Source organism: Phycodurus eques, chromosome 4, assembly GCF_024500275.1.
Source record: "Phycodurus eques isolate BA_2022a chromosome 4, UOR_Pequ_1.1, whole genome shotgun sequence".
NCBI classification, from domain to species: domain Eukaryota; kingdom Metazoa; phylum Chordata; class Actinopteri; order Syngnathiformes; family Syngnathidae; genus Phycodurus; species Phycodurus eques.
The window spans coordinates 29,567,948-29,580,864 of NC_084528.1; the positions used below are offsets into that span (position 1 = coordinate 29,567,948).

The window sequence follows — 12,917 nt, forward strand, 5'->3', positions numbered from 1 at the left end:
ACTTGATAATGTTGTCCATGATGTGGATCAACCACCAGGTTGATTAACATCCATTTTGTACTACGAAGCAGCCAATTTTTTTTTTTTTTTGCCGATGGACATTAATGATAAGATATATATTATCAGCAAACTGATAATCACTAAAACCTGACTATCACTATTAGATATTGTTATTGACTGTTAAATGAAGAGCCTCCAAGGCAAATATAACAATTCTGCAGCGCCCGGCTCACTTTTAATTTTTTTTTTTATTGCAAGGTATTACTTAGGGATTGTAATATGTTGGTTGTATATGTGTATAGTTCCACAATCTATACTGCACAACTTCATCCTTTCATACGTCATCATACTGTATGTTTCGGTGAGACTATTCACTATTATTAAATGTGCATTTGACAATTCACTTTTCGCTGGATCCATCTTTTGTGTTAAAATAAAAATAAATCCATCCACATTTTCTTTATTTTAAGCACGAGTCTTCTCCCTGCCTCTTTTTTTTTTTGTCTGTATGTGTTTTGTTTGTAGCAGATTTGAATAGACGTTGAAAATACTTTGCCGGTGCTGTTAAAATGACAACTTGGAAATCACAATGAGACACTCTGAAATATCAGGATGGAATAAAGATGTGAAAGTTTTTCTTTTTTAAATGGATACTTAAAAGATTAAAAAAAAAATTTTTTTTTAAACACCATCAATAATTCATTTAAAGTAGAAACACTAACCTTATGGAAACTGCCATGGAAAACTTTTTTTATTTGAGTTCCTTGAAAGGTGACAGTCTGAAAGTCTCCTTTGTAGTCATAGTTGAAGAACGTCAAACTCTTCCCGGAGCCTTTGGGAGAGTAGTAGAGATGAAGATTAAACCATAATAATAATAATAATAATAATAATAATAATGTATCATCATACAGACACATGCATTTAGCAATATGTTGATTATTGTGGTAGAGTGAACCCCTACACATTTTCAACACCCCCATTTGCTTTTTTTGGGGGGTGAACCGATGCTCGGTTATTTACTGGAAAACTCGCAGTTATGTGCAAGTATAAAAATATTGCTTTGATGCCTTCTTGTGCCAGGAAATTATGTTTATGTGGGCGGAGCCACTTTATTTAGTCAGGCCATAGCCTTGTCTAATCGAAAATAGGGCTTTGCTGCCATTTGTGGCATCTATAAGGGGGGGAAAAAAAAAAATGTTTTTCTTGGGGGGGGGGGGGGGGGGGGGGGGGCACCATTTCTTGTGGATTTTTGCTATTTGTGGCAAGGTTTGAACAGCATTGGAACAGTGTAGTACTTTGTAGTGGTGCATCATACAGAGAGCTGATTCCAATACACAAGTTCGCTTACAACCTTTGTGTGTAAATCCCTTTTTGATATCCATCCTTATTAACAAAGTGAGACTTGTTCACTCTCCCCAGACGGTCTCACAGCTCACTGTAGGAAGTAATTATTTCTTTCTTTTGCCCTTAACATAGCGGAAGTTAGCTCAGTATGTTTAAAAAGACATTTTCTCCGTTACTAAAACTGCAGCGTCGTGCAGGATTCATCTTGCGGTGCTGAAACTGCAGAAGTGACCACAAATCCGCAGATTGAGACAATGACAAGACGAAGAAGCAACATAGGTTGAAATAAACCCACAGTCCAAGATGAGTCCCACCAATGGCTCGGTGTCCTTATCGAGGATTTCCCACAATGCAAAGGGCTCCTGTGGAGTCTCGGGAAGAAGGCGGATCATCATAGAGATGGTGTAGTCAGATGGTAAACCGACAGGATGAAGGTACCTGGTACGCACGTGCAAGAGCGGGCAGACACACACACGCACACACACACACACACACACACACACATGCACACGTTCACAAAACACAGAAAATGAGTTAACTGTGCCCTAAAGGCATGTACCCACTAAGTGTCTTTTCCAAGTCTCTTTGTTGCTTGGCTGCGAGATTTTACGAAGTGTTTGGCTGCCTCCAACTGTCTCATAGTGGCACCTTCTTTTCATCAGAGAATCAAACTTGTTTTCTTTTTCTTTTTTCTTTGGGGGGGGGGGGTGCACCTCTGAGCACTTGAGGTTCAAAAGATTTCAGCTTCTACTTTTCAGCACTCTTGTCAGTGCCACTTTTGAAAAACTGAACGCGCCCAGTTAAGGAGGCTACATTTAAAGCTAGCTGACGAAAAACTCCGACAACACCACAGACAGAATACTTCGGTTTGCACTTGAAGGTTTCCGCTACATTTTAAGCGCATCTAGTTGAATTTATTGTACAGTAACTACATACGTCTTTGCCTTAGCTTTGTTTACATTAGCCCTTGAAATCTGAACCAACAGTTTTCAAATTTATTACTTCCAATCGAGTCAGATCTGAATTGGACCCAAAAAAAAAAAAGAATTCATTCCTCTTTCAAATGAACCAGCAGTGTGAAAGCAAAAGAAAAAAACAACAACAACAACTGAGCCCCTCATTAACTTAGTGTTGGTTTACCTACAGGGTGTTTGCACAAAAAGCCCTTTAAAACCTAACCCAAAGGAATCTTTTAAAAGTAAACCAAAAATAAAATAAGTTAAAGGAAGTCAGTTTTTATGTCCGTATAACAATCTGATTTAAAAGACTTAACCTGGTCCTCTTCTACTCTTCTACTATGTCTGATTGGCCAAAACAATAGCAGTACAACACAAGGTGAACCTGAACCACTTGCTGATGACATTGAGTGTTTTTTTTTTTTTTTGGGGGGGGGGGAGACTATGAAAATACCCTGGTGATTTCAGTTTGTTTCAAATAGAAAAAAAAAAATGCTATAAGTTGACCAATGAAGTCCAATTCATAACAATCCTGACCGCTATAATTTTTTATTCCCCCCCCCTCCTGACTCACTTGGTGGGCTGCGACAGCAGCGCGTCACGGTGCAACCTGTAACAGGGGAAGCTGTTGAACGAGCCCGGCTCCAGAGAAACTCCAGATATGTTGCTGTACTCCTTCTCCACCAAACCAAACTTCTCCATCATTTGAAAACCTGCAGGAGACAAATCCTCATCACAGCCTCCTGCGCATGTTTAAGATCATTTTGGGAATGATTCCCTCTTAATTTAACCTCTTACCTGCCACGCTGTTTCCACTCATCAGAATTGACGGACAAGCTGAATGTGAGAAACGAGTGAGTTAGTTAGATCCTTATACTTACTGCACTTCTCTTATGTTTTCTATATGGGCTTACTTACTGGCAGTGGCTGCCTCGCAGACGAAGGTAATGAGGTGCTCCTCGATTTTCTTCACAGCATCCAAATCGTCTACGAAGAAGACGTGTCTGTCGCTAGGCTTGCTGGCGATGTTGACGAGTTCCCCGTAATCTGCATCCGCAAAGCCGATTGCAAAAATGATGTAGCCTGGGAACGACGTTCAATAAATGAGACCGATGGTTTTCTCACCAGGCTGAAGATTCTGATTGTGGATAATAAGCTTCTGTAGATGCCATACATGAATTGAAAGTCAACAAAACCACGCCGATGCAAAGAATTGTCTACATACTTTGGATTCTGACTTGTTGTAGATAGCAACGCACAACAAACACAAGAACTCCAGCAAATGCCGTTCATATCCCCAGTACAAGCAAACAGTTACATTCTTGGGGTGGGACAAAAGTGTTTTGTTTGGTAGCACGAGCGCTCAGATTTCTGCTGCTAAGCAGGCCCAGTAACTGGTGCATGTGTTGCTTTTAAAAATGACATATTCACAGTCTTTTTCCGTCTATCTTTTCCTCACCTAGATATCATCACATACCAATTAGCACATCATCCTTTATCGTGATTGCTTTGCCAATTAGTGTTTGCAAAATATTGCAATGCTATTGTTGTCCCACCCCTAGTTACTTTCTTTGGGTGTGTAACAGGCTACAAACCCTCCATCTGCATTTCCTTGGACACTTTATTGACATCATCCTGCGAACGGCCGTCGGTGAGGACAACCAGAACTTTGGGTACCCCCCTCCTGGCTCCGACATCAGAGTTGAAAATTGACTCCTTCACATGCTTAATGGCTCGACCTGATTTAAACAACAACAACAACAACAAGAATCTAAATTAATACTGATAGTAACAAAAATGTCCCTTTCACCATGCTCATCCATATTCGTTTACCTGCCTTACATGACTAAATCATGTGCGCACATCTTAGAAGTCAGCACTTGTTATAAACTGCTGTTAATTACACAGTGTACGAGAACATTATATAAGTTAACTAAAACGTTTGATCAATGTGCTTGAATCGCCCTACCATTGTAATATAGTCACAATTTAAAAAAAAAAAACCCACTTTCATTCAATGCACACAAAAAATGAAATACACTATGAAGGCCAAAACTTATGCATGTAAATGAGAGACCTAGAAAACTCTGCAGCCAGCCAAGCTAAGGGCAGCATCCCCATTAGCATTTAGAATAAGTGAATTTAAATGAGCTCCTAATGTTTACAGATAAGAATAACCAGGAGACAGAAATGTCACAAAGGTTGAAAGTTGATGAACTTTTAAAAAAGGTGATTCACGGTAAACTTGAATGGATTTAATCAGTCAATAAAATGCATGCGGGCATCTTGGGTAGGTTCAAAGACCCTCCCATAAGACAAAAAATAAAAACTGTATTCATGAGACGATGCTAAAATGCAATTTTTCAATCATGTGGGATTTGAGCTTGTAAATAGTTGATATATATTGTTTTTGTTACCAAACAACTAACTAACCTCTGAAAGGAACCATTGTGAATACATACATCTGTAACACATCAGGCCTTTTGTTTATTGTTATTCAATGTCAATCGAGTCGCCATAAAGTGGCGGTTAATGGCAAGCGACACTGATCATGAATCTGTCCCTTAGCCGCGATTGATCAGTTCATTATCGCCACCGCACAATATGTTGGAGCTTCTCGCTTATCCATTCAGATTATTTTTTATAGCTTGCGACGCTGCACTTGACCTTTTGAGAATGACGTGGCCAATCGCCGCCATCTATTCTCAGACGCGCGCCCGTCAATTAAGATTTTATTTTCACATCCTTCTTCTGTTCTTCGCTGTCTTGTCTGGGTTATTAATGGCGGCAGAGCTGGAATGGACTCAATCCAACACCACCACAATTATTCTTTCGTGTTTTATTTATGATTATGATTATTTTTTTCCAGGCTCCAGAAGCTGAAAGTGACAGACACATCCCCCAACTTGGATTTTAATATAAATTCGAATTCAGCCCTTTATAAAGCAAGCAACTACATTTTTGTGTCAAACAAAGGCTTAACATTGCAAATCTCATAGTCAACGTGTTTGCGATATAGAACATTTGAATTGCAATATAAAATAACACAACACAGCGTGTCCGCAGGTCAGCCATATCTGAAATGTATCGTCTCCAGTATGGGCGAGACGGGAGGCCCGGGAACTCGGAGGTGGAACCGTGGTATATGAAAAGAGTCCGGAAAGAAAACACATTTAAGAAACAACAACAACCCAAAAAAAAGAGGACACAGTTGCAGTCAATCACACCGAAATATTTAAATATGCCAGAGAATTGTGGTCCAGTAGCACAATGAACCAGCGATCCGCTACTCTGTGCGTGCTTAGTCAACCCTGTCAGCACGGATTGGGCTCCTTTTATGAAAGCATTTGTCTCACCATCAGCGGGGATGTGAAAGATAAAAATACTTGAAATAATCTCCTCCTGTTTTAGCCCGCAAAGCCTCGCCGCCTCACAAACCTTTGTTCTCTCGTGTAGAAGGTTATTTTTACCTCTGCCAAGGAGCTTACGTTTGTTTGTTTGCCAGTTTCTAACAAAGAATAGACATACTTGGCACTTTTTTTGGGGGGGGTGAAGTCATCAGTGATATATGGTTCCTTTTCCTTCGTGAGATCCTAGTTTTGCATTATAAAACAAACACATTTAAGGCGCGTACCTTTAGCTTTGGTCAATTTATAACACATGGTGTACACAAAGGGTAAAGTTCAGTCAAAGCCAGACAAATTTGTATTGGTTGACGAACAATGAGCTTCTCTCTATTCTAATGCTAACCCTTAAATACAATTACAAATGACACTCTCTCCGTACTGTCAGCCATTCAGCAACTTTGACACGCCTGCGTAACCAACTGACACAAATTCTTCTCCGTCTTCACGTATGGAGCAGCCAGGCAGCGTCAAGGATTAGGGGAATTACTCGAGTACAATATGACAATCCATCGGCGTTCGTGTGCCTCTCTGTCACACGCCAACCCAGGTTCGAAGATTCGAGACGCAGAACACTTAACGCACATCTCCCCGAAGTGAACAAGGTGCAGTTATTCAACTCTTCACGAGCTGAAGTGGCCAGGAAGTTCCCATGTGTGCTTTAATTGAACCAATCAAGGTTAAATAATGAACCGATTATGAACAAAAGTAACTGGCAATGCTGTGTGGTGTTCAAAGCATACAATGTGTGTCTGAACATCCCGAGACATCGGGGGATAAAGTTCACTTCTCATTTATCGTGACAACATAGGAAAGCATTTCAACTGTGTGTGTGGGGGGGGTTCTCGTTGGCAGCCAATTGCCCCCCGCTGCCAGAGGAAAAAGGTCGAAGAGGTAGAAAGCTGGTGTTTAGTTAAAGATTCGGAGAGTGTAAACACAGCGAGTGGTCTGAATATAATTTACGCCGGGAGCTTGAGGGTAAAAAGCAATAGGTTTGCATTTTGGACAACGAGAAATGGAGCATTTTAACTTTGAGCCCAAGGTATTAACGTTAAAGTAGGGAGATTTAGACAAAGTCAAGGCAAATTGAAATAAGGACATGGCAATGAGAAGATCATTTTCTGGGATGGATGGTGCACATTACTATATAATTATATTTGTGCCTTGAACTTGTGGAGGGAACAATTGAGAACAAAGAAGAGGGGACTGAATGAGAGAAGAGTGCTTTGAGAGCTACACACAAATGTAATATCACAGTGTAACACGCAGGGGAATTTGGCAAAGGAAGGGACAAAAAAGAGGCAGCAATTCTTTTTTTTAATGACGTGTGATGTAAATGTTCTGCTACATTTGAGTAGTTCGGTAGTTTAATGGAGACTTACATCTGTTTCCATTTTTCAAACGACACAGTCGTACTTCAAAATTAAAACACCCCGACCGTCGTACAAGTTGGAAATCAAGTAAAACTTTCCAGGAGAAATAGGCCTAAAAGTGACACAAAAAAACTGAACCCTCATCAAGCGTGACGTCTCGTAATCTCGCCGAACCCCATGAGACCTCGCTTCAGTCAGCATTAAAGGATTCAATGTTTTGTTTCTTCTTTTATGTGACACGTATTCTAAAAGAAGGGCCGGTCACAGCAAGGTTGGAGTTATTAAGAGAAGAAAATACTATACAAATATCACAATACTTTTGAACAATGAGATACCTCCGATGCTGCGGAAGCTCTCTGCGAACTGTGGCTTGTGCTGTAAACTGCGACTACAAAAAAAAGTCAGGAAAAGCCCACTAGAGCAACTGAGATTTCTTTGCGGTTAATCAGAGGCACTTTGAGTGGTGGTAGTTATGTGGTGACTCCCAGTGATTAAGTTTGAATGTGATTGCTTAGTTGGGAACACAGGCACATCCCCATTTATAAGAGGGTGTGTGCACTTGTGCAACCACGTTATGTCTGTTGTTTATTTTGACTTCCTTTTACTAATTTCTTTTTTTTTTTTTTGCAATTGAGTTGTACAGGTTATATGTTAACTAATAGTTGAAAAAAAATAGTTTTACTGTATCTTGTATTTTGGATATCAGAAAAATCTGCCATTTGAACATGGGTGTGTATTTTTTTTATATCCACTGTAGCTTCCTTTTACCGCCTTTGTTAATCGTTGTTTTATGGACTGTGTAGAGTGTGTTAACAGAAAGAAATACATAACCCATATACTATTTTGTTTTCCTTTATGCATGAATAATTTTGGCGATGGGTGCCCATTTTGGGCTTGAGCACCTGCCCCTAAGAATGTCTGTGCAAGAGCCTGCGCTTGACCATGGAAATAACAAAATAAGTTAGTAATTAAGTAGTTAGTTCGAGTGATTAATGGAAACCTGGCTATAGTGCCTAAAAGCAAAGCACAGCAAATACAAAAAAAAAAAAAAGTGGTGGGAATGAAAACCGAAGGGAAAACAAATGAAGAGCGAATGTCAGCGTGTTGTACAAAAGAAGAGAAAAGGGGGCGGGGGGAGGGGGGGGGGTATCACGTGGAGCGAAAAAGCACAAGAGTATAGAAATGATGAGGAGGTCCGCTCTGAAGCTGGCAGAAAAGCACAAGGGCACACTTTCTCTGAACAGTCACGGATCCAAACCTGGACGGAAAATGCTCCCAACAACCGGCATTTTGTGCAAAACCTCGTCAACGCATCAACGTTTCCGACATTCACCTTGAGCTGGACAATCTCAGATGAATATTGCAACAGATTCAAAAATCCACACTACTTGTTAAGTATTCCCACCCTCAGACTCTCTCTCCTGGGTCCGGCGTGTGAGCGTTTTAACAAATATCCTGCGAAATGAGGCCAATCGGAAAGAAATTTCAATTCCTACACAAATTTCTAGAGATTGCTTGTGGAAATTGATGGTGTCATAATTGACGGACAAAAGTTTATTTTTGAACATCCATCAGCATTAATGCTCTTCTGGTGTTTTGATTATATTACAGCAGCAGATGTCCTTTTGAGATGGATTTGAATTGAAACATGTATTTCCTTTTTTTTTTTTTTTACCAAACAAAGTAATACTAACTTAAAAGTTGAGCGTGACAGTTGGTCCTTGCCTTTGGCAACAACTATCTCACCTAATATTACCCCTGGGGAAAGTCCATCTGCTGCTGAGCGTCCTGCGGTAGCACTCAAGGTCCGGAACGGCTGCCGGTGGACCTCGTGTCGTCCGTGCAGACCGCGGCTCTAAAGCGATCGTCTTACTGAAATTTCCCCCCGCGAATCAACAGCGAGGCTCCTGTAAGATGTACTGACCTGTCTTTGTGTTTCCTCCCTTGTATCTGATTCTCTGAATCGCTTCCAGCAGTGCTTCTTTGTTGCCATGGGAACTCAACTGGACCTCTGTTCGAGCGTCATCGCTGAACTGACAAATGGCCACCTGGACAAAGAAATTGATGCATGTAAGACGTGCGCCAAACACACTATAAAGTACAAAATCATCAAAATATCCATTCAGTGCTATAGTTTTAAATGTAAACAAATTAAATGGTGGTGTTGTTATTATTTGCACTCAGTAGCGCTACCTTTCAGGTCATTGAATTATTGTTCACGCTTGGAAATGTGAAAGTGAGCCAAAAGGCTTCTCAGTTGGCGTATGGAACAAGCCGCACCACGTTTGGAATGACCCATCTACTGTCCGCAATTCATTTTTTATAAACATGATGAAAAGAGTGGAGGAAAAAAATATTATTGGCAATCTTGGAGACTTCATAGCTGGCTGTGGCAAGGATGCAGAAGGACTCTTACTCAAAAGTACGGCAGTGGGGTGAGGCGATCCATGTTGTCAAAATGCTTTTGACAACTCTGACGTTTTGATTATTATTTTTCTAATTATGCCCACTTTATAGTTTTGGACCTGCCAAATTTGTTCGCTGTGGGCAACCACTCCTCGTTGATCTGCCCACCAACCCTGCCCGGCAGCACCTTTTTAAATCAGCATTTCAGTTTTGTTTTGTTTTTTTCCCTTCACGTTTGACTAAAGTTGAGTTGCTGATTTGGCAAGTGCTATAAAACCTAAAATATGTGATTTGTCTCCCAAAATATTTGCCTCTCATGATCACCCAGAAAAGCTTATTTCCAGCTTTATTTTTAAAACTGCGCCAGCATACGAACCCGACAAACTGAGAACATTTTAATTTGTTCAATCCATTTGAAATTGACGCACAGGAAGTTCATGTTGTTTAAGTGAGTAATGAGAATAAAAAAAGTATCATGAGGTATAACAATTATTTACATTTTTTTCCCCCCTGACCCAAGCTGGTGGTCTTTACACAGGAAAATATTTCGGAGAATAACTGAAATATTTCACATTTATATCATTTGCAAAATCTAAAATGGCGTACGCAGAGAGGGACGAAACGATGACCTCCAGACTGCTAATGTTGCTGCTGTTGGCTCAAGGTGGCCAACAGCAGCCGACTTTCACTTTCGATCGCTGGCGAGTTTCTCCGCATTACAGCCAGTGTTTTGCTGTCGGTAGCCCACCGCCACGGGGTTGGAGGGCACCGCAAGGGTCGCAAAGTGCTTCACAGCACATACTGTACTGCACAAATGAAAGAAAAGGGTTTCGCAAAGCACCTCTGCGGAGTGACAAATGAAGAAACCGAGCACTGGCGACATCGCGGAGTGCGGTGGGGTCTACTGCAACCTGGCATTATTGATGAACCTGATACAAAAGAAACGCTCTGAGGCTGATGAGATTGTAGCATGCACTCTGGCAACATGAATCAAGGTATTCCTCCTGGTAGATTTTATGCTAAGGATCAAGATAATTGTGTTTTCCAGTAGTCCTATAGCCTCGAGGCACGGCTGCTGCAATCACTTGATATTTGTTCGAAAGAGTAATGCATTTGGAATGAACTTGCCGGAAAGTAGGCTTCTCGGGGACGAAAACAAAGTGGCAGCAAATAAGCGGAGATGCTTAAATGCTTTTCAGAAACAACACAAACAGACTCTCTTGGGCTGCAATGTTCATTCCTTGTAAATTGCCCTCGTTCTTCCAATTTTGTGACTTCAGACTGTTGTTATGCTAATTTCACAACGGAGAAACCAACTCAGTTAAAAAAGAAAACATTAAAAAATAAAAAATAAAAAACTGTAGAAGTTGCATTGCTTGTTTGTGGCAAGAGTGTGAGATGGTTTGAACATTTGTAAAGGAAATATGCAGTACAGTCACTCTGAATTTGATGTCGTCAACATTGTACATAGGATGGGAATTTTGTAAAGGAAAATGATTCACGGCAAACTCAAATTATTATCAATCTATCTATTTACCTATTATCTTAAAAATGACAACAAAAAAAGAGGGGAAACTAGCTGAAAGAGCAGTTGATTAGTTGTCATATTTCATGAAAACAACAAAACAAAATAGACATATGAATGTAAAAAGGAATGTAGGCGGCATGCAAGCAGTTTCATGTCATGAAATAGCTTATGACAGATGGGGAACGTGTGTTTAAATTTCGGGCAGTACTGTTAAGCATCCTATTTACTATTGAGTCGCAGCCAGCCTTTACTCATCCCAGAATCGCAAACTCCCGGGGAAGTGAGTGCGCGTCCATTTGTTGTAAGACGACTGTCAGACAATAACTTTGTGCACGAGGCAAGAAAGAATATGTTATGAACCTCAACGCATACTTTGGGTGGCATCATCCCCTGCTTGAAAAGCGAGGCCACATACCGTGAGACTTTTTTTGTGCTGTTCCTTAATCCGGCCCACCGAACATTTACATTATCGAGACTCCTGTCATATTTGTTGCATGAATTTAACCGGTCAATCCTGAAATTGATTCGTTGAAATGTATTCTTCATTTTTATGCATTTATCTTATAAAATTATTGTTCACTAACTTAATTGTAAATAATGACTGTACTGTACTGTACTGTATCCGGTTCATATGAGGTCAAATTCGCTCGACCAAAACCGAGAATTCTCCTGGTGTATTTAGGACGCGGTGTAGGTGACGGGAGGGTCACGAAGCTCACCTGGGTGCCATCCGGCCCAATTTGATCCAGCGATCCAACGGTACTATACAGGAAATTTGTGATCTTCATGAAGTTGTCGTCGCCGATGGACCAAGAGCCATCAACCAGGAACGCCAGATCCGCCTTGGCCTCCTTGCATACTTCACGGACGAACACATACGGCAGATAACGGTACATACATGATACGGACAAACGTAGTTTTTCTTTCAAACTGTTTCTCTAGCGTCCGTTGACCCTAATTTCGCCAACATCCTCGAAGGATCTTCTCCCTCGATTTCTCAGCCGAGGTGGAAGCGCGAGGACGAGTCCTGCCGTTGAGAAGTTGGAGAGGCCAGCGCGCTCTCGGGGACGGGAGTTGCGACGCATTTGACTTTTGTAATTGCTAATACTTTACTGCCGCATTCGTACTTCCTCTGCTTTTATGCTTTTAGGCCGTTGGATGCCTGGCTGCAACTTCATTCAACCTTTGCTGCTGTGAAGATGTTTTTATGCTTTGAATAAATAAGAAAGAAATGTGTTTCCTCTCTGTTCAGGTTCTAATGCTGCACCAAGAGTGAACAAAAAGAAGGTCCAATTACTTGGAACCACAATAACACATAAACCTCCCAAAAATCTATTGTACTATTTCTAAGGAAACAAATCCCTTTTTCGACTTTACAGAGCGTCAGAAGTACAGTGCGCTTGTCAGAAATGTCGAGATAAAGGTCAGGTGCAGAGTTTTGCGCTTCTCGGGGCTTTACATGCTCGAACTGTGATGCTTTTGTTAGCCGGTCCTCATGAAAGTCACTTTTTGTCATTTCCAGAACCTGTTCATCCTTTTTTCACATTCTCGCCGTCATAGTTTTCATATTCCGTTGTACTTGTATGTAAAGCCCATTGTCTCCTGGGAAAACTTACATCGCAACCTCTTCTCACCTGGCTCACTTATTTTGTTTTTATTTCCATGTCATTTTCAATCACTGATAGTTGTGTTTTTGCTGTCTGTATTTTCCAAAGTATAAACATAGTATTGGCTATTTGTCTTCAAGTGGTTTTGTCCAGACTTAAGGCATTAGTGCGACAAAGGTCAGAAATGTAGACTCGAATTACAACGGAGGTCTCAGCAGGCGTGTCGGATTATGTCTGAGGAGTTTGTGTTGCGGGTCAGCCTGTTAGCTGAGCTTATCAGACAGGAACGAGGCGAGGCG

At 40.9% G+C, this 12,917-nt stretch overlaps 1 protein-coding gene across 1 annotated transcript in view; it reads right to left on the minus strand.

Moving 5' to 3' along the window:
• The window catches only part of col14a1a (collagen, type XIV, alpha 1a), an 85,834-nt gene that overhangs the window by 24,414 nt on the left and 48,503 nt on the right, over window positions 1-12,917 (minus strand). The window contains 8 exon segments of the mRNA XM_061675159.1: window positions 723-832; window positions 1,640-1,782; window positions 2,875-3,013; window positions 3,099-3,137; window positions 3,219-3,383; window positions 3,896-4,039; window positions 9,002-9,125; window positions 11,731-11,870. Coding sequence (XP_061531143.1) covers window positions 723-832; window positions 1,640-1,782; window positions 2,875-3,013; window positions 3,099-3,137; window positions 3,219-3,383; window positions 3,896-4,039; window positions 9,002-9,125; window positions 11,731-11,870 — 1,004 coding nt within the window.